Source organism: Lemur catta, chromosome 8, assembly GCF_020740605.2.
Source record: "Lemur catta isolate mLemCat1 chromosome 8, mLemCat1.pri, whole genome shotgun sequence".
Classification (NCBI taxonomy): Eukaryota; Metazoa; Chordata; class Mammalia; order Primates; family Lemuridae; genus Lemur; species Lemur catta.
Genome location: NC_059135.1, coordinates 52315143 through 52340872, shown reverse-complemented (window position 1 = coordinate 52340872; position 25730 = coordinate 52315143). Strand labels below are relative to the sequence as shown.

General features: G+C 38.2%; 1 protein-coding gene across 2 annotated transcripts in view; it reads right to left on the bottom strand.

Moving 5' to 3' along the window:
- The window catches only part of OLA1 (Obg like ATPase 1), a 165742-nt gene extending 147459 nt beyond the window's left edge, over positions 1-18283 (bottom strand). Inside the window, exons 1-3 of one of the 2 annotated variants that reach the window (XM_045558942.1) lie at positions 18037-18283; positions 16291-16391; positions 2236-2379 (exon numbers count right to left, since the gene is read on the bottom strand). In XM_045558942.1, the coding sequence (XP_045414898.1) occupies positions 2236-2379; positions 16291-16391 (245 nt within the window). In that variant the 5' untranslated portion in view covers positions 18037-18283. Of the gene's footprint in view, positions 1-2235; positions 2380-16290; positions 16392-18036 lie in introns of those variants that run through there. The other variant, XM_045558943.1, reaches the window with a different exon arrangement.
- Positions 18284-25730: the final 7447 nt, after the last annotated feature.

Below are 25730 nucleotides of genomic sequence, written 5' to 3'. Positions count from 1 at the left end.
ACCCTGTCTCTACAAAAAATAGATAAATTAGCCAGGCATAGTGGCATGGGTCTGCGGTCCCAGCTACTCAGGAGGCTGAGGCAACACAATCACTTGAGCCCAGGAGTTTGAAGCTGCAGTGAGTCACGCCACTCCATTCTAGCCAGGGCAACAAGAGTGAGACTCTGTCTCAAAAAAAAAAATAATTTGATTCAGAAAAGAATAAAATACTATATTAGTTGGGTAAAGGTCTGATGAAGAAAAAGATATTTATATAGATTTAAAATAGGCATTACTTATTAATTAATAAGCACAACATAATTATTAATTAACTTCACAGTAGAGAAATCCAGCACAAAGTGATCAAATTATTTTCACCAATAATGAGACAAATCAACATTGCATTCCTTCAGATATAATGTACGGAACATAGCTTCACTTCTGTGTTACACCAAACATGCTTGAATCATGAGGTATGAGAAAAACCCAACCGCAGAGACAGTCTACAAAATGACTAGCTTACACTCTTCAAAAATGACAAAGTCATGAAAAACAGGGATTGACTAAGAAATTATTTCAGATTGAAGATGACTAAAGAGATAAGATGGTAATATTGGATCAATGTTAATGTCCTGATTTTAATAGTTTACTATCATCACATAGAGTGTTTTTGTATTTAGTAAATATAAACTGATAAATTGAAGTACAATGTGGTATCATGGCTGTTCTCACAGGTTCAGAGAATGTGGGTAAACACAGGTATGTAAGCACTCTGTATAATTTTGCTCCTTTTATATAAATTTGAAATAATTTAAAAATAAAAACTTTTTAAAAGGACACTGAAGTCACCTTGAGGAGCCAATTTAAGGGATATAGTTTGAGCATCAAATTAATGGTTATGACAGATTAAAACCTTGAGTAACATTAATATGAACAAATATATGAATGAATAGATGAAGATGAGAAGGTTTTCCTTGCAGTAGAGTGATAACAAATGAAGGAGGAATAATGGAATTACAAAACCACCATGTGAGAATCACCATAGTAATAATTCATCAAAAAAAATCAATGGATGCTACAACTACTAGATGAAAGTGGAAAAAGTGAATGAATTCAGTATATATATAAAATATATAGTTAGAACTCACAGGAATTGCTGATAGACTAGATGTGGGGCAGAGTGGATTAAAGGGAGAGAAGAATCAAGGAAAAATCTTTGACGCTGACTTAAGCAACTGAGGCAATGATAGTGCTATTTATTGATATGAAAGTCTGGAGGAAGAACAAATTTGGTACAAGGTGAACTCGATTGAGAGGTCCATTTGGGGGAGATGTCAAGTCTAAGGCCCCTATTCAGATATCCAAGTGTCAACATGAAGTAGGCAGTTAGAGATTTAAGTCTGGAGTTCTGCAGAGCTCTACAGCTCTACAGTTTCTACAGAAACCTGGAATTTATCCGCACATTCAAAATGGTGAAAAACTAGTAACAAACTAAATTCTCAATAATAGGGAAATGGTAAATAAACTGTGGTAAATTTATATAACGCAGTACTAAATATAAGCAATATATTAGAAATTATTTAAATTTATATTTTTTAATCTTGAAAGATATTAATAATACTCCAAGTAAAGCAAATATCGTACTTATGTAAGAAAGTGTGTACACATGCAGGGGAAATAAAGTATTTACAACTATTATATCAAGGTAGAGGAAGAGAGGAAGTAGCGGTGATTTTTCACTCCTTTCATTATACATTTGTTGTCTGAACTTCCTACACTGAACTTCTATTACCTTATTTTTTCCCTAATAAAAGTTTTACTTATTTTTCCTAACTAAATATACAATACATACTTATTGTAAAAAAATGCAAACACCATAGAGGAATGTAAGAATAAAGTAAAAATCATTGTAAAATCCCACTACCCAGAGATAATCATCAATTAGCTTGTGATCTTCATTTCACATATTTTCCTATGCATATACACACATATAATTTCACATGAATGAGATCATATAATACAAATTATTGTTGTGCTTAATACTCCCCAGAAAAAAATAACTGCAAAATTAACAACTAGAAATATCCTTCCTCTCCCTTCTTCTTACTCTGCATTACTTTTATAATCACCCAAAACAATAATGCTACTTGAATTTTGAAAGAAAAACCCTTCTACACGACTTTAAACACATCACATATATATTTACTCAGTCTATACAGGGTCACCAAGTAAAAAATAGTATAAAGTATTTCTTACCTTGCTGGTTTGTGGTACTGGCAAAGAAAGTCAAACCTTTCATCTGGCACAGGTACTCTGCTCTCATTAGGATCAATAGTGCAGAATGGGAAGTTTTCTGCTGAAGCCTGACTATTGGTTAATACATTGAAGAAGGTAGATTTCCTAAAATGAATAAAGGCAATTTCAGTCAATTTCAACGAAGAAAAATTTATCTCACCCTAATTTCAATCCTCAAATAAGATCCATGAGGAATATAAAACCAATCTGGTAAGCAGGGAGGTGGGGGTGTGAGGGTAGACACACGGGAAGAATACATTTTCGCTAACAAAAAGGAATTAAATTTACAACAACATAGCTCATGATTTATATTAGGTTACATTCCTATTCCAGTCTATTTGGAACTTTGGAAAAGCATGTTCCCAAAGATTCTTTGTTATAAATGATAACATGTTATAACACAAAATCTATTTTTTTCATAATGAGTCTGGCCCTACCAGTATCAATTCACCTATATCTAACATAACCTTTCCAGCATGAAATGTAGAAGGTGTATATCTGGTTACGTCAATCATTTCCTAAATGTTCTGAACTGAGGAACAGACGTTACATGTCTGATAGGAAATGGGAGTCATTGGAGCTCAGACTCCCTTCTAATTGTTAGGACATAAGGATTACTGGTAAATCTAGAACTGTGAATTATTAAAGTCAAAATGTGAATTTTTTTGAAGGTATGACTTAAATGAAGGAAAAAATCTATTAACATGGAATAAATTGGTCACTAATTTTCTAATTATCTGGTTATCAGGTAATATGTGCTCAGATAATGTCAACTCATAATACTACCACCCATATTTTTTAAAATATGATAGTTACAGTCCCAAAAATCATAAACCAAAATCCAAAGCAAAATAGGATTTTTAAAGGCTTGCTGATTTGTTTTGTGCTACTTTTCAATTCAATCACTAATAAAGACAGTAGAGAATGCACTATAGTGACTTTTCCTTGTTCCAAATATAGGATACACAAGGAATTTAAAATGGAAATTATTATCATCTTTTTTTTAACTAGAGGAACTGAAGAAGTAGCTATGGATTACCTGGTAATTGTGAGACTGGTGCTTGCTAACTCTGACTAGATATGATTATGTAAAAATGTTTGCATGTAGACCAAATCTGATAACAAAGGAAGCTCAAACAGTATAATGGTTGTGTTAGCATGGTAAGATTATGAATGATTATTTCTCTCTCTTTTCCAAACACTTTTTATGGTAAAAATATCTATTCAGATGAGATTTAAGTAGCCTATATTCATCAGGAGAAATTTATACTTAATTGCAGTTAGCTCATTTGATTAAACTTTTAAATTAAAGAACCAATCTCTCTCTTTTTTGAAAAAAATTCTGAGAACCCTATAAAAGAGTGATGAACAAAAGGCAACATCATTTAAGTACCACTGGTGAGAAGGATGTTTTAGCAACAACATACCCACCTATAGGTCTTTAAAATATTGTTCTTTTTTTTATTTAAGATTTTTTTTTATTTCAGCATATAATGGGGGTACAAAACTTTAGGTTATGTATATTGCCCATGCCCCACCCCCAAACTCAGAGCTTCAAGCGTGTCCATTCCCCAGACAGTGCGCATTGCACTCATTATGTAGGTATATATCCATCCCCTCCCCCCTACATCTGCCTAACACCCAATTGGTATAAAATATTGTTCTTATATCACATTCAGACTAAACATTTTAGGGTCAAATAGAAATGTTTGCTAAAACAGCCATGTAAATCATTACTGGTTACTTAGAGCATCACTAGTTAAATCAGTAGTTTTCAAATGCCCCTATAACAGAATCAGTTGAGGATAAAGGCATGTATTATCAGACCTCTTTCCAGACCTATTGATGTAGGTTCCTGTAGTTTAAAAATATCTCATGTGATGCAAATTTAAAGTCAGGTTTTGGAGACACTGGGCTAGATTCAGACTCAGCTAACCACCCGTGGAATAATGCTGGCTATTGTAGAATGCATACTGGCAATCCCTAAGAGCCTAGTAACAATCCCAAAATTCCAATAATAATGATTAAGAGGAAATCACTGGTTTCTATAGGGCTGACTTTTAATTTCAATCCTGTTAAGATAAATGTCACAATACTTAATTTAAAATAATCTGTATGTTTATTTTTATTTTTATTTTTTTTGAGACAGAGTCTCACTCTGTTGCCTGGGAAAGAGTGCCATGGCGTCAGCCTAGCTCACAGTAACCTCAAACTCCTGGGCTCAAGTGATCTTCCTGCCTCAGCCTCCCGAGTAGCTGGGACTACAGGCATGCGCCACCATGCCCAGCTAATTTTTCTATATATATATTTTAGCTGTGCATATAATTTCTTTCTATTTTTAGTAGAGACGAGTCTCACTCTTGCTCAGGCTGGTCTCGAACTCCTGAGCTCAAACGATCCACCCGCCTCAGCCTCCCAGAGTGCTAGGATTACAGACGTGAGCCACCGTGCCTGGCCTAATCTGTATGTTTATAAAGGTAAAGTCCATCTATTTCCAAAAAGAATGTGAAGCTTAATACAACGTAAAACATTAATACATAATAGAGTTGATAATTTTTAAAAAGAGAATTCACATTTAGACTATGACTTTAAATAACATGTCCATTTAAAATGACCAGGACTTCTTGAAGAAATAGCTAGTTTTGGGTCTGGGACCAAAAAAAATACAAGACAAGTCTCAAACAACTTTTTCCAAGGGAAAACAAGGATGCTATTAAAGGCCATAGAGTCCTGTCAAAAGCACTCTGGAGCCAATTTCAATAGCCCCACTGGCCAATTTATAGGCAATACAGAGGACAGAACATATTCAATGACACCACGGGATACAATCAACAAAACCCACACTTTGGAAGATTCTATAAGACTAACAACCAGATTTCTTCAACAAGTCAATTGGGTGGGGTGGAGAGTTACTTCTGCTTCTGGGTGAGATGCAAAAGCTAACAGCAGACCAGCAATCCCACCTGGACCTAGAAAACCCATATAAAATGCAAAATACAGAAATCACCTGTCTGTAGGAGCTGGGCTTCTGGAAATGTAAAAAAACCTGGAAGAAGTATTAGTATTTTGATCTCTACGGCCACTTTTACCCTGGGGACATGTGTACATTCTGGGCAAAGGGAGGGGACAAGAATCCAGGCTTTACACCCATGGAAAGCTGATGCTGAAGGAGAGAGAAACCAGCAAAGCATTTGGAGGAGACCTGGAGAATCTCAAGCACACCACCAGTTTTCCTCTAGGGATATTTCCCTTAAGAGGCAAAACTACAAAAGTGTGCTCAAGTAATTAACACAGATTGATCCACTCTCCATACCTCTTCCCTTCTCCATAAAAAAATAAATAAAAAATAAAAAGTGATAGTTAAGTTGCCAAGAGAGTCCATGAATCCTCATTTATCTAAAATGTAATGAAAATACTATATACCTGCAATGAAAATATTACAAAATAGTGTTGCAATAAAAGTACTTAAACCAAAATTGAAATATGTTAATTTAAACATTTATAGAACAGTTGGGCATAACATCATCAGGCCAAAATAAAGCGCTATTGCATTTTTGTATGCCATAATTAAAAAACTGCTTATTGCTATTACCACAATCAATTGCAATTCTACTATAAAAAGGCCATGGGCAGTTTACAAAGTTTTTTCCAAATTTAGGGCTATTACCAAGTATAGTATTTTTGATTGTCTACCTGGACAAAAGTAAGTATGTTTTATAATAAAAAAAAAAGGTTTTCCCTTAAAACATATCATATGGTAAAACACAGCAAAAGAGAGTTCCATTATTTCTTAAGCAGAAAAAAATTCCTCCATACATTCAAACCAAACTTGGAAGACAAATCTCCATTTTCACAGACTGTCTCAATTTAAGTGGATTTTAAATTTCATAAAGCCAAAATCATCTGTATCTTCCAATAGCTTTGTAAGTATAAAAAAGTAAAAAGAAATAAGGAAGAAGGAAAACGAAAAATTTCTAAGGATTATTATTATAGGCTTCACTATTATAGGCAACTTAAGACATTTTGATCTATTCAAATCTATGAAAGAAAAGCCTTGCAAAAGCAAAGAATTTGAAAGTTTTGGCCTAAGCCTGAAGTGTTAAAGCCCATGGGCTTTTTATGAAATGAGAATTTTATACATACATACACACACACACACACACACACACACACACACACGGATCCCTTGAGGTTACTATTAAATCTTGAAAGTAGGAGAAAGATTCAAAGTTGTAGGAATTTCTCTCATGCAAGAATGGGTTTACATAAATTATTTCAGCAATGATAGCATTAAATGAAAAAAAACAGTGGCTATACTTAATGTATGCCCCTTCTACTTAGGACTTAAACACTATTTTGGAAATTATATATTTTACTATGTCAAGTAAATCTGACTGAATAAGAAGTTTTATGTAAAACCTTATGCAAAATATTAATAGCAATATGTATTGGGAAGTCAGGATACCAATGCAAATTCCCACAACATTCTGAATTAATCATTTAAACAATATACATCCAAAACATGAAGAAAAAGTAAAAAGCCCTTTCAAAATGATTTGAATTTAGTTTATAACTAAATTGTTAAAAGGATCTACCTGATACAGAAATAAATACCATTGCATGTGTATACATGGGTGAGTATAACTACATATATTCCCTAACTCTGTCAGATAAGAGGACCTAAAAACAGTAACATCCCAGCAGCAATGATCATACCTAGAGAAATGTCTATTCAAAGAAGATACACTAATGTCCAAAATGCATATGAAAAGATGATCAACATTACAAATCATTAGAGAATTGCAAACCAAAACCACAATGTGATATCACACATCTAATACATATATTAGGATGGTCACTATAAAAAAAAAAACAAAATAAGTGTTGGTAAGGGTGTGAAGACATTGGAACCCTGTGTATTGCTGATAGAAAGTAGAATGATACAGACACTATGGAAAACAATATGAGGTTCCTCAAAAAAAATAATAATAATTTTAAAGGTAGAACTACCATAAGATCCAGCAATCTCACTTCTGGGTATATAGTCAAACGAATTGAAAGGAGGATCTCAAAAAGATATTTGTACACCTATGTTCATTGCTTCATTATTCACAATAGCCAAGAGATAGAAGCAAATGTTCATCAGCAGAAAAATAGATATTATTCAATGGAATGAATATTATACAATGGAATATTATTCAGCCCTTAAAAAGGAAATCGTGTCACATGCTACAACCTGGATAAACTTTAAGGACACTACGCTGAGTGAAATAAGCTGGGAAGGAGAAATGGCAGTGGGTACAGAGGTTTAGATGTGAAAGATGAAAAAGTTCTAGAGATATGTTACACAACAATGTGAATACAGTTAACACCTACTGAACAGTACACTAAGAATGGTTAAGAGGGTAAATTTTATATTATGCATTTCTTACCACAATTCCCCCTCCCAAAAAAGCCCATAGCCTGAGAAAACATCAGACAAACTCAGATTGAGAGATATAATACAAAATACCTCACCAGTAATCTTCAAAAATAAACTTTTTTAAGGTCATGAAAGATAAAACACTCAAAAACTATCACAGATTGGAGATGAGATAAGAGGACTAAACGCAACATGGCATTCCATACTGGGAAAGTAAAGGGACATTAGTGGGAAAACCGGTGAAATCCAAATGAGATCTATAGTTTTGTTACTAATAAAAAAAGTATAGCCCTCTGGGAGGCCGAGGTGGGTGGATCGCTCAAGGTCAGGAGTTTGAGACCAGCCTGAGCGAGACCCCATCCCTACTAAAAATAGAAATAAATTATCTGGACAACTAAAAATATATATAGAAAACATTAGCCGGGCATGGTGGTGCATGCCTGTAGTCCCAGCTACTCGGAAGGCTGAGGCAGTAGGATCGCTTAAGCCCAGGAGTTTGAGGTTGCTGTGAGCTAGGCTGTCGCCACGGCACTCACTCTAGCCCGGGCAACAAAGTGACACTCTGTCTCAAAAAAAAAAAAAAAAGTAAATATAACTGACCTTTAAACAACGTGGGGTTGAACTGTGAGCGTCCACTTACACACAGACTTTTTCAATAAAAGTTAAACTGAATGTGCCTGCCTATCCTACATCCCCTTCCAGCTCTGCCACCCATGAGACAGTTAAGACTAACCCCTCCTCTTCCTCAGCCTATTCCACATGAAGATGACAAAGATGAAGACCTTTATGATGATCCACTTCCATTTAATGAATAGTAAATATATTTTCTTGTCATTATGATTTTGTTAATAACATTTTATTTTCTCTAGCTTACCTAATTGTAAGAATATAGTACATAATACATACAACATACAAAATACAGGTTAATTGACGACTGTTATGTTATTGATAAGGCTTCCAGTCAACAGTAGGCTATTAGCAGTTAAGTTTGGGGGGAGTCAAAAATTATACGTGGATTTTCGGCTGCGTGAGGGGTCAGCATTCCTAACCCGCATTATTCAACGGTCAATTCGAAATTAATAAGCAAAAAAAAAAATCTATCTGAAATTATGTGGTGATGCTTAATAATAAAAATGAATAGACTTAAAAGAAAATGCATTTATCTATGAAGTACTTGCAAGGAACACAATGACTACTAAATAACAGAAAAGAGTAAATAGGAAAGCAGATAAGAAAAACAAATAAACTAAGCTCTACAATTACTCCCAGCTTACTGCCTAATGATGATTTAAAAGCCACGGGAAGAAGGAACCAACACAACCCAGTAGTCATGCCAAGTTGAGGACACTGAGATAAGAGTTAGGAGACCAAGGCAACCAGCCAGAATTTTCAGGAGAGTGTACTAGAAAGTCAGGAGCTGCAGAGGGTCCCCTCAAGAATATGGATGAGTAATGATTTGCGCATGAGTAAGTTCAATCTCCACAAGGTCAAAGAAAGAACCACCCAAAAGTAGCAGGATGAACGATTCTCAGGGCTCACACAGAGATAGTTTACATTCCAATCTATCAGTCAAAGTGCAGAGATCTTGTAATATAAGGGAATTTGGATAGTTCTCAAAAGGGTCACATCTTAGTACTAGGGCTAACACAACACCAGAACAAAAAAAGTGTTTAAACCCATCATAAGAAAACATAATAGGAAGCCTCAAGACAATTAAGATGATACACAAGTAACTACATGCCATACCAAGGTCCAACACTCTTTGAAGGAATACAACAAAATTCAGCACTCAACATAAAATCTACAGTGTCTGGAATCCAATAAAAATTATAAAGCACACAAAAAAGCAGGGAAATATATGTCAAAATCAGGATAAAAGTCAATAAATACAAACAAACCCAAGTAATGACCAAGATGATGAAATTAGCATAAAAGAACCTTAAAATAAATGTTATAAATTTTTTAAATTTTCTGAAGGATATGAAGGGAAATATAAAGATAATAAAGAGGGAAATGAAAGACATGAAAAATATCCACAGACAAGTATTGTATAAAAAATACAATATCTGAAATAAAATGAAATGGAAATGAAAATACACTGCATATGATTAACAGCAGATTGTACACTGCAAAGAAAAAATATTGAAGACGGAGCAATAGAAACTACCCAAATGAAGCATAGAGAGGAAAAAAGATTGGAGAAGGAAATAATCAGAGCCTCAGCAGGATACTATCTATTAATACATACATTTACATTCATGCATACCTTAACAATGGGGCTACATTGTGAGAAATGAGTCCTTAGACAATTTTGTCATTGTGTGAACATCACAGAGTATACCTCCACAAACCTAGATGGTATAGCCTACTACACACCTAGGCTATATGGTATAACTTATTGCTCCTAGGCTACAAACCTGTAGAGCAGGTTCCCATACTGAATGCTGTAGGCAATTGTAACACAATGATAGGTACTTGCATATCTAAACATATCTAAACATAGAAAAGGTACAGTAAAAATAGAGTTTAAAAAATGGTACACCTGTATAGAGCATTTACCATGAATGGAGGTTACAGGATTGGAAGATGCTCTGGATGACTTAATGAGTGAATGTGAAGGCCTAGCACATTACTGTACACTACTATAGACTTTATAAATACTATACACTCAAACTATACCAAATTTATTTTTTTAAATTTATGCTTTCTTCAGTAATACATTAATAATAGCATGCTGTAACTTTTTTACTTTATGAACTATTTCTTTTTTTTAACTTTTTGATTCTTTTGTAATAATACTTAGCTTAAAACACAAATACATTGTACAGCTATACAAAAATATTTTCTTTTTTTTTTTTTTTTTTTTTTGAGACAGAGTCTCACTTTGTTGCCCGGGCTAGAGTGAGTGCCGTGGCATCAGCCTAGCTCACAGCAACCTCAGACTCCTGGGCTTAAGCGATCCTACTGCCTCAGCCTCCCGAGTAGCTGGGACTACAGGCATGAGCCACCATGCCCGGCTAATTTTTTTGTATATATATTTTTAGTTGGCCAGATAATTTCTTTCTATTTTTGGTAGAGACGGGGTCTCACTCTTGCTCAGGCTGGTCTCGAACTCCTGACCTCGAGCGATCCACCCGCCTCGGCCTCCCAGAGCTAGGATTACAGGCGTGAGCCACCGCGCCCGGCCCCAAAAATATTTTCTTTCTTTATAATTGTATTCTATAAACTTTGGTCCATTTTTAATTTTTTTTTTTTTTTACATTCTAAACTTTTTTGTTAAAAAATAAGACACAGGGCTGGGTGCAGGGGCTCACGCCTGTAATCCTAGCAATCTGGGAGGCTGAGGCAGGCAGATCGTTTGAGCTCAGGAGTTCGAGACCAGCCTGAGCAAGAGTGAGACCCCATCTCTACTAAAAATAGAAAGAAATTATATGGACAACTAAAAATATATATAGAAAAAATTAGCCGGGCATGGTGGCAAATGCCCGGGAGGTTGAGGCAGGAGGATTGCCTGAGCCTAAGCATTTGAGGTTGCAGTGAGTTATGGTGATGTCACTGCACTCCAGCCTGGGTGACAGAGTAAGACACTATCTCAAAATAAACAAACAAAAAAACAATGTTTAGACAGATGAGCTAGCCAAACAATGAAAAAAAATGAAGACGTAATAAGCACATGAAAAGATGCTCAGTATCATTAGCCATCAAGAAAACACAAACCAAAAATGTCACACCTTGACTATAATCAAAAAGATAGTAACAAGCAGGCGAGCATGTGGATTAGCCGGAACCCACATACACTGCTGGTGGGAATGTAAAATAGTACAATCACTTTGGAAAATAGTTTGGCAGTCTCTCAAATAAGTATAAAGAAATGAAAAAATACGTCTACCCCAAAATTTGTGTATTCTAAGGCTGAGGCAGAGAGAGTATAAATAAGGCTGAAACACACTGTGTTACCAGAAAGGAGAAAGTACTCGAAAAATAAAAGAGACATGTCAAAGGAATATGAGTGAACATGAAGGCTCCTAATAACCAAATCTGGGCAATCTGAACAACAAAATAAATAATAACAATAATGGATTATAACCAACAAAAGAAAATGAGAATCTATACTGACAAAAATAATCAAATATTATACATGAATAAATGGGAGAGCACTTCTTTACAATTCTATACAATAGAATTTCCATTGCTCCTATAAATGTAGAAGAAACAAGGGAAATTTTTTAATCACCATTTGGTAAATACCACAATAATAACTGTTTCAAGCAAGATTCATTAGTACACGCCAAAATTAGGAGGCGCTCTCTCTCTCTCTCTCATTCTCTCTGTCTCACCCACTCTCTCATCATGTGATATCTGCACCCACCCACTCCCCTTCTCCTTCTGCCATTAGTGGAAGCAGACTGAATCCCTCGCCAGAAGCAGATGCTGGCACCATACTTCTTATACAGCCTGTAGAACTGTGAGCCAAATAAACCTCTTTATAAATTACCTGGCCTCAGGTATTCCTTTATAGCAACACAAACAAAGACACTAATGCACAGAATTGTAAAAAATAATAAATTGTTGTTTTAAACCATGAACCTTTGGAGTGGTTTACTATACAACAACAGATACCTAAAACAATGATGATAATTACCTGGTGATTTTTTTTTTTTTTTTTTTTCATTTCCTACAACCTTTTCCCTCAGCAATAGTAAACATCTTTTACAGACTCTGTGACTGGTTTCCGTCAAATTGGGAGAAGGCAAGTCATGGGAACACTGAAAACACATTCCCAGAATCATCAGCTAAGCAAGACAATTACTCCCCTGGGGCAGTTCCTGAGTGTTTGACAGAGTATACTAGCTGTCCCCAACATCTAATCTCCCCTTCTTTCAGTGTAATAGAATTATTAACTGAAATACAGCCATCAATAAGTACTGCCTTTCCTAGCCTTCCTTACAACTAAATTCTGGACAAAGGGATGTCAGCAGAAGCATGACATACTAGTTTACAGGGAAAAGAGACTACTGGCCAAGTTTGGCCTTTTGACCCTGTGGATACCAGCTGCCTGGAATTCACAACACTTTGGACCATGCCTACAGACTGCATGCTCAGGTTCCTGACAACTTCACGAAGCAGATCCACCATATCAATCCATAGTGCAAAATGCACACTTTCACACTTCTACATAAAAAAGAAACTTCCATTTGAGCCAAGGTTATCTGGGGTTTTCTGACCTTGTTCTGTTGCCCAAACTAGAGTGCAGTGGTGCGATCATGGCTAACTGCAGCCTCCAACTCCTGAGTTCAGGCGATCCCAAGTAGCTGGGACTACAGGTGCATGCCAATATGCCTGGCTAATTTTTAAATTTTTAGTAGGGACAAGGTCTCCCTATGTTGCCCAGGCTGGTCTCGAACTCCTAGCCTCAAGTGATCCTCCCACCTCAGCTTCCCAAGTGCTGGGATTACAGGTATGAGCCACATCAGTCAGCCTGACACTCTTAATTGAACCTAACTCCATCTAATGCAGTGGTAGCAATAAGAAGAGCTGTCCTTGACAGAAGTAAAGAAGTCTAGAATGCTGTATCAAAATGTAGTTTCCTCCAACACCCTCTAAGCCTCACACACACAATACACTGGTCCAAGAGGAGCTAATTTATAAAGGATCACTCAGGTAAGAAAAAGCAGTACAGAATTAGAAATCAAATCTCCATATTTTTTTTTTTTTAAGACAGAGTCTCACTCTACTGTCCAGGCTAGAATGCCGTGTTGTCAGCCTAGCTCATAACAACCTCAAACTCCTGAGCTCAAGGGATCCTCCTGCCTCGGCCTCCCAGAGTGCTAGGATTACAGTTGTGAGCCACTGCACCCAGCCTCTATATTCTTTCCATATTCCTTCTACTTCACTAAAACATTTCTTCTTATCTTTAAATCTACAAACAGCCATCAAAGGGGAAATATTTATCCTATTCTCAAATAATACTGAATACCTACCTACACTATGTTCCTAACACCAGTCTAGGCACTAGAAATATACCAATAATTAAGAACACCACAATCCCATTCTAATTAAGGGGAATGTCAAACAGCTTATTAAATTAGATAAAATATATATAAAGTATTCAGAATAGTGACTGACATACAGTGTTAAGTAAATATCAGATTAGCTATAAATATTACCTATAAGTTTCTAGACAATCAGCCTGATATCTGATTATCTAAAAAGCAACTCTTCTTCTTCACTCAGCTAAAAATCAAGAGATTCTTTAGATGGTTCCTGTAACTGAATATCCTTATATCTGATCAGCAGGCCATCCTTTAGAGAACTGCTCCCTCCCCAATCTATTTCTTGTAGACCTACCCAGAGGTAAACACGTCCAGTCAGATTTCCTTACTCAGGAATTTGAATCACAGGAGAGGCAGTCAGGGATGAGAAACACCCAAAAGTTTAGGAGTGCATGTGGCTGAGCTCCACACAGACCCATTTCTGCCAGCATCACCCTGGCTCCCGTCCCTCCTGAGGCCTGGCCGTTCAGCTCCTCTTCCAATTCTATCCTTCCAATAAACTGTTTTTGCTTGCTTAAAATAGCTAGAATTTGTGTTGCTTACAAAGAACCCTACTTGATATCATTAGGTAAAATAAGATCATTCTACAAAAAGAAGCCTTTACAACCAAATACAATTGCCAAAATTCATCTAAAATGAGTGAAGTTTACTGTTTGTAAAGTATACCTCGATGAAACTGGAGGGGGTAGTATCTGATTTAAAAGCATAAACAGCACACTTATACTAGATAACAAAATATTTTTAAGTTATTTTCATGTACACTGATTTTATTATATTCTATGACTAAAAAGCTTATACAGTCATCCCTGTACCTGTGGAGGATTGGTTCCAGGATCCCTGAGCATACCAAAATCCGTGGATGCTCAAGCCCCTTATATACAGTAACATAGTATAAAATTAATACTTAATGCAATGTAAATGATAGGCAAATAGTTGTTATACTGTATTGTTTTTCATTTGTACTATTTTTTATTATTGTATTGCTGTGTTTTATTGGTTTTTTCCGAATATTTTTGATCAAAGATTGGCTGAATCTGAGGATGCAGAACCGCGGATATGGAGGGCTGACTATACATATAGGAAATGCTTAATATGGCCCATTTTAAAGCGGTCCCATTTAAAGTCAAGTTGCACTGACTGCAGCAATTCTAGAATAAAAGTATATAATATTTAAAAACTATGTCTTCTTTACTAGTGCAATAAAGCTCACAAAATATATAATGATATATAATGAAACCTTGCTTTCAAGTTTATTGATAGCACTCTACAGTATCTTTGATTATTTGTTTTGCTTATATTTCCACTCCCTGTTTAGACTTACTGTGCAAGCAGACTATAACACAGCAGGAAACCCCTTCAAAATGCAAACTTCTCCAGCTCCAGGAAAAGACTGAAATTAGGATAGCCACACTTGTTCATGTTTTACACTACAAGAATTTAAGAAGTCCCTTACTTGGTCACACCATGCTGCAGTCACTGAGGAATGTCTATGATAGGGGCTCCAAGGAACACAGGGAAGACCATGGTTGTCCTACTTGCCACTAATCTAAAAGCCCAAAGCACATTCCAAAATACCCTCAGTCACTTTCACAAATCCATATTTGATTTGTTACCCATTAGTACACCCTAATCACTTTTGAGACACTTTGTGTTTTAAGGTTTGTGAAAGGTATTATAATAGAAGCATAAATAATGAAAAAAGCAAGCCAGGCAAAGTGTAATCCCAGCTACTTGGGAGGCTGAGGTGAGAGGATCGCTTCAGGCCAGTAGTAGGAGACCAGCCTGGGAAACATAGCAAGACCTTGTCTCTAAAAAAAAATAATAAGAAAAATTAGCCAAGTATAGTGGCACAAGCCTATAGTCCCAGCTACTAAGGGGGCTGAGGCAAGAGGATCATTTGAGCCCAGCAGCTCGAGGCTGCAATGAGCTAAGATCACACCATTGCACTCCACTCTGAGTAATAGAGCAAGAGCCCATCTCAAAAAAATTAAAATAAAAGTGAAAATGAAAAAAACTGACTTCGTATATTTATGTATATATAGATATGTATGATAAAGCTCTCATATATTTCCTATCAGTCTCTTATTTGTAAATACATGATTCACTTTAATTTTAAAAGCATTACAAAACTCATATTTTTGTTCTCACAACTTTCAGATTTAGATACTTTATAATGGTAACCATTTTATCTACCAAGTTCCAATATTAAGTTCACAACTGTCACCTCATTCTCCAGGAAAAATTCACCCTAGTCTCCCAAGAATCTAATCAAATTTATAATGGGGCTTTTAAAATTATTTCCTAAAGTATCCGATGCATGGCCTCTAGTAGCCAGCCTAGGCAGGTACCACACATAGCCAGCCAGCACTGACATCAATAAAATATATCTAAACTAAAGCCTAATTTTGCAACATTAATATTCCAGCTTCCTGGCCTCTTTTCTTCAACTTAAATTTTAATTAACTCATGAGTTCCCATTTCTAGAATAAGACCCAAAATATTTACAAAATGAAAATAAGAAAAGCCCCAATGTTTACCTACCCAACATTTGGCAATCCAACAATACCAATTTTCAGTGAGGTTCCAAATCTTCCAATGATTGGGGGTGGTTTAATTCCATCACCTCCTTTTTTGGGGGGCATCTGAAATATCAAAACAAACATATGAACAAAACTTTTTACTATCCCCATGGAGCGAAAGCACATTTCACCACATAAAATATATTATAGAATAAAGGATTAAGAATAAAACATATTGCATAAATCAATCCAAAACTAACACAGAACTAAATCTACTTTATTTTTTGACAACAACAAAAAAAATAGTTCTGTAAACATAATTGATTCTGATGGTTGTCAAAGCAGTCACTCTTTAAAAGTCTCATAAAGATTGATATAAAAGTACGTGGCACCAGGAATCAAAGATAAAATTTAGCTACCAATTTTCCATCCAGATTACTCACAAAACACTTTGTTTCTTAACTTGACATATGGTTATATGAATGAAAGGTTTTGGAAGCAGGTAGAGAGATGAGAGTCAAAGAAAATCCATTCTAGAGCCACCAGCAACCAAACCATTCCTCTATAACCTGAAACCCAATCCTCCCCAATCATCCACAAGCGCTTTTTCACATGGATGAATATACATCAGGTATTGGGGTCCTTCCAACCAAGTCCCTTCCACCTTTGGCACTGCAGGCTCATCAGTCCTCACAAACATTAATCTCCAAAATCTATACCTTGGTTACTTCTAATCGTAAATGAACCCATTCAATCTTTTTATTTTTTTATTTTTTATCTTTTTTTTTTTTGAGACAGAGTCTCGCTGTGTTGCCCGGGCTAGAGTGAGTGCCGTGGCGACAGCCTAGCTCACAGCAACCTCAAACTCCTGGGCTTAAGCGATCCTACTGCCTCAGCCTTCCGAGTAGCTGGGACTACAGGCATGTGCCACCATGCCCGGCTAATTTTTTCTATATATATTTTTAGTTGGCCAGATAATTTCTTTCTATTTTTAGTAGAGACGGGGTCTCACTCTTGCTCAGCCTGGTCTCCAACTCCTGACCTCGAGCGATCCACCCGCCTGGGCTTCCCAGAGTGCTAGGATTACAGGCGTGAGCTACCACGCCCGGCCTCAATCTTTTTATTTATAAGTTGAAACTTTCTCTGTGCCTTGCCAGTTCTGGCTCCAAATGTGTCCGTGCGGAATGAATCCCACTCTACTACTGCAAACTGAAATCATGAGGACTGCTAACCCCACGTCTTAGAAGCTGGGAACCAAAATGTCCCTGTCTTCTGGCTGTGAGTTGTACCTCCTGGAGCCACGCTGGGGCCCTGCTCCTGAAGTACTATTCCAACCTCTGATCTCTGAACCCAAGAGCCAAGGATTTCCCTTCTCTGGGTCTTGACACCTGTTCCCAGCCAAACCTCAGGCCTCCAGAGAACAGCTGCAAGAGCAGAGCCTGTCCAGTCCTCTGGCCTACCGAGGGGTGGCCGGCCGCCCAGACAACGCGGGCCCCCAGGCAACATCTTGCCTCTCCGGACTGGGGCCACTGGCAGTCCCGGGCTCAGGAGAAGGCTTTCCCCAGGGCTTGCCGGAGTGAGGCTGGGCTGCTCTCGGGACTCGCGGCCTAGTCCGGGAGCGCCTCATTCATCTACACACCCCACGCCACCCGCCGCCTTCGCCCAATCCTGGCCACCGGGCCAGGGCCTCGCGCTAGCCTCAGAGCAAGGGGCCCGAGCGCCGAAGATTCGGCGGAGAGCGCGCCCGCGGGCTCCCTGAGGGCCTCACCGTGCTCAGGGTGGGCGATGACACAGGGTCCCAGCGGCAACCAGAGACGGGTCCTGCCGGCCGTCGGAGGCGGGGAGGAAGGAGGAGAGAGCGCAGGCCCGGCCCCTCTCCCAAGCTGCACGCACGACGGCGGCGGTGGCGGCGGCGGAACGGGCGGGCCGGGCGCTGGGCGGCACCTGCGCGCAGGCCGCGCGCCCCGCCCCGCCCATGCGCCCCGCCCACGAGCCCCGCCCATTGGCCCGGCAGGCCGGGGGAGGCGGGAGCAGGGTGGGAGGAGCCGCGCGGCCACCGGCCCGGGGGAGTCCGCAAGGCTCTAGCCTGGCCCTCTCGGCAGTGCGCGTCTTCCGCCTTCCCAGCACGTGGGCTTCTGGGCCTCACATCTCCACTTCGGTCTGGCTGTGCGCCCGCGTTGTCTACCCACGCTCGCTCACGCGCCTGCAGGCTCACACTTCACCCACTGGACCTCGAAGCACCCTTGGCCCTGACCTCCCGCCTGGAGATCGGGGTCGCCTGAGGTCGGGCGAACCGCCACACCAGCCCCTGCGGACCGCCTGGCCGCCAGCCCGGCTCCTCGTGCCCCACAGCCCCTGCCCGCCATCCTTTTTCCTATAACTTTCTACAGTCAGTCCAGACGATGCGAAACTGTTACACCTTGTTGAAGGAAAAAAGGGTGAAGGAAGCTTATGATCTAAGAATTCCTTCCTCATCCTATAGTTGAGTCGTCTCACACTGGCACTGCGTTTAATACAGCCAATCTGCCCCCTTTTCCTCTTGGTGGTTAAGAGCAGGGGCCTTTGAAATTTTGGAAACAGTTTCCAATCTGGACTCCACCACTCATTAACTGGGTGACCCTGGACAAATTAACTTCTCTGGGCTTCCATTTCCTCTTGAGTAAAGTGAGGCTATTGAGACCCACCTTAGGAGGTTATTGTGAGGATAAAATGAGATAATGTGCGTAAAGCTTGCAACAACAGTACCCTGCACATAGAGGAAAGGCTCATAAATAGTAGCTATTGTTAATATTAGGGTTTCATACCATCTCACCCATAACACCATGAGCTCCACTGTAGAAGGGATTCTTTCACTTAAGTCCTGGCCTTCAGTTGGCAAATAGTTGTTGCAATGAATGTAATAATAGCTGTCCAACACTTGTGACACTTGAAGCTTCTTTCAAAGAGACTAGTTGCTAGTAAAGAAAAGGGTGTAAATTGGTTACTATCCCCATTTTACAGATGAGAGAACAATATCAGAAAGATAAATTAATTTGGATGAAATCACACAATTAGTAAGATTTCAGCCAGATTTCAAAGCCCAATGTAACTGAAAAAATCTGTTCCCTTTCAACCAGAATTCTTTCACATAGGCACTCCCTATAAACAGCAACTGAGCCACTATTTATAAGATTGCATTAAGGATTTCCTTAGTCCTATGACAGTAACCTGCTGAGGTAAATTAAAGACCTTTCTCTGTAATTTTGGAAATTCTCAAGAACACAGGCAATTTGATTTGGTTTCAGTTTTGTATTATTTTTCTTAATATCATTCATAAATATGCACTATTTATACTCTGTCAATTTTTTTTTTTTTTTTTGAGACAGAGTGTCACTGTTGCCCCTGGTAGAGTGCCGTGGCATCATCATAGCTCACTGCAACCTCAAACTCCTGGGTTCAAGTGACCCTCCTGCCTCAGCCTCCCAAGCCTAGCTAATTTTTCTATTTTTTGTAGAAACTGGGTCTTGAACTCCTTAGGTCAAGCAGTCCTTCCGCCTCGGCCTCCTGGAGTGCAAACATTACAGGTGTGAGCCACTGCACCCAACCAATACTCTCAATTTAGTACCCTTGTCACCGAAACCATGTATTTATAAAATAGGTATCTGGGTGCGCTTTAGCTACAAAAAAAGAGTGCTAACTAGCCCACATTGTGTGGCCACCATCAGTATAACGCTCATGAATAGCTCTACAAAGTAATTTCTGAATCGTTTACTGCTGTTTTAGTAGTGAAGTTCTATACTTGGGTTCACATTGCTGCTTGTGGAAACTGAAAGGAACCATTACTTAAAAAGCTCAAGAATCCCAAAGAGCCCTTTCTGTCCAGCAACCAACCACTCCGATACTAATTGAAAACATTCCCCAGTCATGGAGTAGTAGAATCATCTTCAACTTACCGCTGCCCTTTGGCTAAATCTAGCTACTTCTTCAATCTGAATATCTTTCAGATCTACCCATTCCCTTAAATTCACACTATCAAGTCATTGAGTCAATTACCTATTTCTGTTTGTAACTACATCTTTCTTACCAACATTGACCACTTTAAAGTACTTTGCCAAAGTAGGCCACACAAATCTCAGTGAGGCAGGCAGAGTTTCAGGGGTGGCCAATTGCTGCTACTAACACTTGCCTGATAACAGGATTCTATTTCCTGTTATCTATTTCCTGACTCACAGTCACTGGGGAGTCAATTTGTATTCACAAGAAAGATCTGATTGGCCCAGTTTAGGTAAAGTTCTATGAAGGGTCCAAACAGCCATGGTTAGGTTGGTAGGGATCACATACTCAAAACATCCCTATGAAAGACCTCTCTCTACCAATGAAACAGGCAGTTCTCAGAGAAGACCCTAGTGGATATCTACTATTCTGCATGCTAAAGGAAGACTCAGTGAAACAAACAGGATATTGAGAGTTAACACTAATGGCAAGCCTAATAAGGGGACTTTGAATAGAGGAAAACTTGTCCTTGAGCCTTATGCACAAAGGGAAATCTGTTTACTACCTGTTGGGTGAAGTGATTAAGTGAAGCCTAGAGGAAAGAATCAGAAGCAGTCTAAAATGAAAATTGAGTAAAAGATTTCTGTCAGAGGGGGAATGAGAATAGACCATCAGTTCAGGTCAACATAAGGTTGCCACTGAAGAAAGATCAATGAAATGGAAAAAATAGACAGCCCCTATTTTCATTCTGCTATATTTGCAGATTTTTCTTTCGTTCTTACGCTTCAGCCAATGACCAGGGATCAAATGAGGTGAACTAAGGTCACAAAGGATCTAGAGAGTGGTTTAGGTCAATAATTCATCCCCCAATACAGACCAGCTTAGTTGGAAATTCAGATTTACTGATCCTGTTCAGAAAGCTAAGGGACAGGAGACAGCAAGAATATACAGAGGGGGCGGGGAGGAAAGGAGGAAAATAGGAGCAGCAACATGTTCACCATGCGCTTGCAGGGTTTAACTACACCTGTGGGCCAGCTCTGTCCACATCTGTTAGAGGCATAACAGAAAACAAAATAATTGTAATAACTACACTGAAAGGGAAATTGAATCCTGATAATTAACATTACAGGGGAAGGGACAGCTTGCAAAAAAATAACTACTCTGGAGTTATTAAGTAGCATTTTTCTATTACCTATGTCAGATTTTTTTCTCTCTCTACACTAAGCTTACTGTCATATACAGTGTCCAGAAAATAGTCCCATGTGTTTAGAATATCCTATTCATATTTTTGCTGGTGTCGTTCACATAAAATTATGTTCTTGAGCACTTACTCCATCCCAGGAAGTGCTCTAGGCTTTGGAGCAGTAAAGAATAAGATAAATATGGTCGTTGTCCCCAAGGAGCTTGCAATTTAATGGGGTAGACAAGTAATTACATGAATAACTATATAAGAACCTGGTAAAATATATAGAAGGATACTTAAGTATTTAAACTACAATTTGAAAGCTTAAAATAAACCACCTCGATTTTCACTTATTTCTAGGACTTCTGATATTATATACCAGACAGTGCTTAAAAGTTACATACTGTTTCCCCAGAGGCAACATAAAAAAGCATATGCTAACCCAGAAAAGCAAATATATTGCCTGCATATTAGCTAATTGATGCTTTTAGCTACAAGTAACAGATTCTGAGTCTATGAAAATTTATCCTGTATAACAAAGTACACAGAGGGAGAACTTCAGGGCTGATAGATTCAATAGCTCAACTCTATTTCTAAGAATCCTGGTTCTTTCTATGTCACGGCTCTATCTTCACTGGGCTTCCTCTGGTTTCGTCCTCAGGCTAACAGCAAGAAGACTGTTGTAGCAGTTCTAGCAACACAACCAGAAATGACAGTATGGGACAGGGTATGGGGTGCAGAGGGAGGAACCATCTCTCCAGTAGCTCTCTCTTAGAAAAAAGGAAACATGTTTCAGAGCCCTCTAGCTGACTTCTTCCATTTCTCTGGGCAAAACTGGATCTCATGCGTATACCTGGACCAAACACTGGCAGGGAAAATAGGGTTACACTTAGACCATTTAGTTCATCCTTGGAGCTAGAGGAGAAGTGAACTTCCTCTGAAGCACATGGCTGTGTGAGATATGGATAGATATCAGAGCAAAATGAGGACACCGACAGTGTCCATTACACTTTCTGAACCATTTTTTCAAGATAGCACCTTGAGTAGAGTATGGTAATTCTGAGAGATGTAGTGGCATTGGTGGTCACCTAATGTAATGTATAAAAATTGTAATGTAATAAATGTTGGCACACCTAGTTCAGGAGGGAAACATTGAACACTTAATGGTGTTATAAAATGAGAGCATGTGAAAATAATATTTTTATTAATTTTTACAAGACACTGAAAATTCCCATCATGGAAAGGAAGGTTGCTTACCAAAATATGTCACCAGGGTCCCATCAACTGAATTAGAAATTGGGGAATCTTATGCATGGGCCTAGGTCACCAAACTCATGGCCTCTCAATTTAACATCAGCTCAGCATAATATTTCATCTTCATTACAGTTTTGAACCTGTGTTGTTCATTTCAAAGAATATTTGTACTAGTCAGAATAGGCTAGATTATAGTATACTACCATCTAGACAACCAGAATTTGAAGAGCTTAAGTACTTTTCTTATATTAAGACCACTGGAGATCTGCCAGCTCTCCACTAGTTGGCTCAGCACTTTAGGCTGCTTCAGTCTCAAAACACTTCCATATCAAAACTCTCTTACCCCAAAGTAGCATTTCATTGGCCAAGTTAAGTCACATGGCCACATCTAATTTCAAGGGGCTAGGAATCTTCCTTGTACCCAGAAGTAGAGGAGAATTAGGTATTGATAAATAGTGATAATGCCTAACACAGTATTCATGCACATATAGATTCTGTGAAGAACTTTCTTTGTAAATCAACTTGGTATTATAGTACAGGTTGAGTATCCCTTATCCAAAATGCTTGTGACCCAACGTGTTTTGGGTCACAGATTTTGGGTTTGGTCACAGTGTTTTCGGTTTCAGATTTTGAATTTTTTCAGATTTTGGAATATTTGCATATACATAATGGTATACCTTAGGGATAGGGCCCAAGTCTAAACACAAAATTCATGTTTTATATACACCTTATACACATAGCCTGAAGATAACTTTGTACTCTCGCTCTCTCTATATATATCTATATATATACCCCATAGATAGATAGATTTTTTTTTTTAATAGAGACAAAGTCTCACTCTGTCACCCAGGCTGGAGTGCAGTGTCATGATCATAGCTCACTATAGCCTCTAACTCCTGGGCTCAAGCCATCCCCCTGCCTCAGTCTCTGAGTAGCTAGGACTATAGGCGTGTGTCATCACACCCAGCTATTTTTTTAATTTTTTGTAGAGATAGGGGCTTGCTATGTTGCCCAGGCTGGTCTTAAACTCCTGGGCTCACATGATCCTCCTGACTTAGCCTTCCAAAGTGCTGGGATTACAGTTATGAGCCATCACACCCAACCTTTATACAATATTTTTAATAATTTTGTGCATGAAACAAAGTTTGTGTACATTGAACTCTCATAAAGCAAAGGTGTCACTATCTCAACCACCCATGTGAACAGTCTATGGTTGTTTGGCATCACCATCATTCCTGACTCTGAATTTATATGCTACTGATAAGCAATCATTTTCTTATACTTATTCTCACATAAGTATTTAACAGTAAAAAATATGACATACCATTAATACAGTGAAAAAAAAAATGTGTTCAGGGAAACTAAGCAGCACAGTAACATCACCAGAATGCCTGCATCAGCTGTTAACAGCAACAACAAATGGTGGCTTTCAGTCTCCACTTAACGTCTTCACTGTGAGGTATCACATGTAGTCAGGTGTGGAATTTTCCACTTGTGGCATCATATCAGCACTCAAGAAGTTTCAAATGTTCTCAACAAAAAGAAATGATAAATGTTTGAGATGATGGATATCCCAGTTACCCTGATTTGATCGTTGTATGCATGTATCAAAATATCCAATGTACCCCATAAGTATGTGCAAATATTATGCATCAATAAAAAAAGAAGAAGAAAATAGTTTCAGATTTTGGAGCATTTTGGATTTCAGGTTTTCTGATTAGGGATGCTTAAACTGTATATGAAATACTATAATCAAGGCTGCCCTAAGAGAATTCTTAGAAGTCATGACTTATGTTACTTTGGTAGTAACTATCATCCCATGGCTGCTTCACTCTAAGAAGGATTCATTTTTCTCACTGAGTGAGGGGGTAGACCTAGGCCTTCCTGTTTATAGCACATGAACCCTTCAGCCACAGTAGATTGGACTAAGGGCACATGAAAACCTGACCCAAGCTGGGCAAATCAAGATTCTTTTTTTCTCTCTAGAAGCTAGACTTAGAACATAGCAATAAAAAATATCAGCTACTTAAAGGAGAACATAGAATTGGGGCTATGTCAGACAATTTCTTGACAGGAACAAAGAGAACTATCCTAAAAAAAAAAGAGAAAAACGAAACAGGCAGGCAGGAAGAGGGATAGGCAATCAACCCTATATATGGTCCTGCAGATATTGAGAGAGGAGAGAGTAATCACAAGTTCTGAGTTTCCGGTTTTAAAACCTAGGCCTCTTATAACCCTGTATATTTCTGACCTTGGACTCTGGGAGATAACCCCTGTATGCTACCAAGAACTTTCATTTTCTGTTTAAATGGATTTGCAGTGGGTTTCTGTTTCCTATAGCCAAACAATTGTTTCAATGGCCAAAGCAAACAAGAATTTATACTCTCCTGAAAACTGAATGTATGTTGGAGACACATTGGTCCAATGTCCCTCTTACCTGTAGTTTTAAATTAATATAAGACATTGTTTCCCAGAATGTGTTCTGTGGAACAATGAATGATACTCCCAAGTTGCTCTGTGAAATAAGGGATCCAGGATCAGGTAAGTTTAGGAAGTTCTGCATGCCCCCTTTGGAAGATTAATATATATTAGTATATTTAAGGTTTTGAGAAATTCTGCATAAAAGGACTCTCTTTAACTCTCTTTAAACCAGCATTACCAAATGCATATATAGTTTTTGACATAATATACATTTAAATTTTTTGGAACATGTGCTCTGTGGAGAACAACTCTGAAAGTTACTATTATAGTGGTTTAGGGGAAGTACTTTTGTTGCAGTAAAAACACAAAACTATTGGAGAATGCTCTCTTCCCTTGTCTTTTCAACAACTGGCAAACAATAAAAGGATTACTTACCAAGAAACAAAAAGTGTCAACCCTAAGGAAAGCATTGCTCCCATCAGAAGTCTGACTATTGAGATGAAATTAAGAATTGGAATTAAAAGTCTTGTGCTGTATTTTACTCTGGATGAGAAAATGCAATTTGAATTGGAGTAAAAGCTCTCCAAAGAATGAGATGAAACTTGTAGCTTTTCTGGAGCGACCCTGACAAA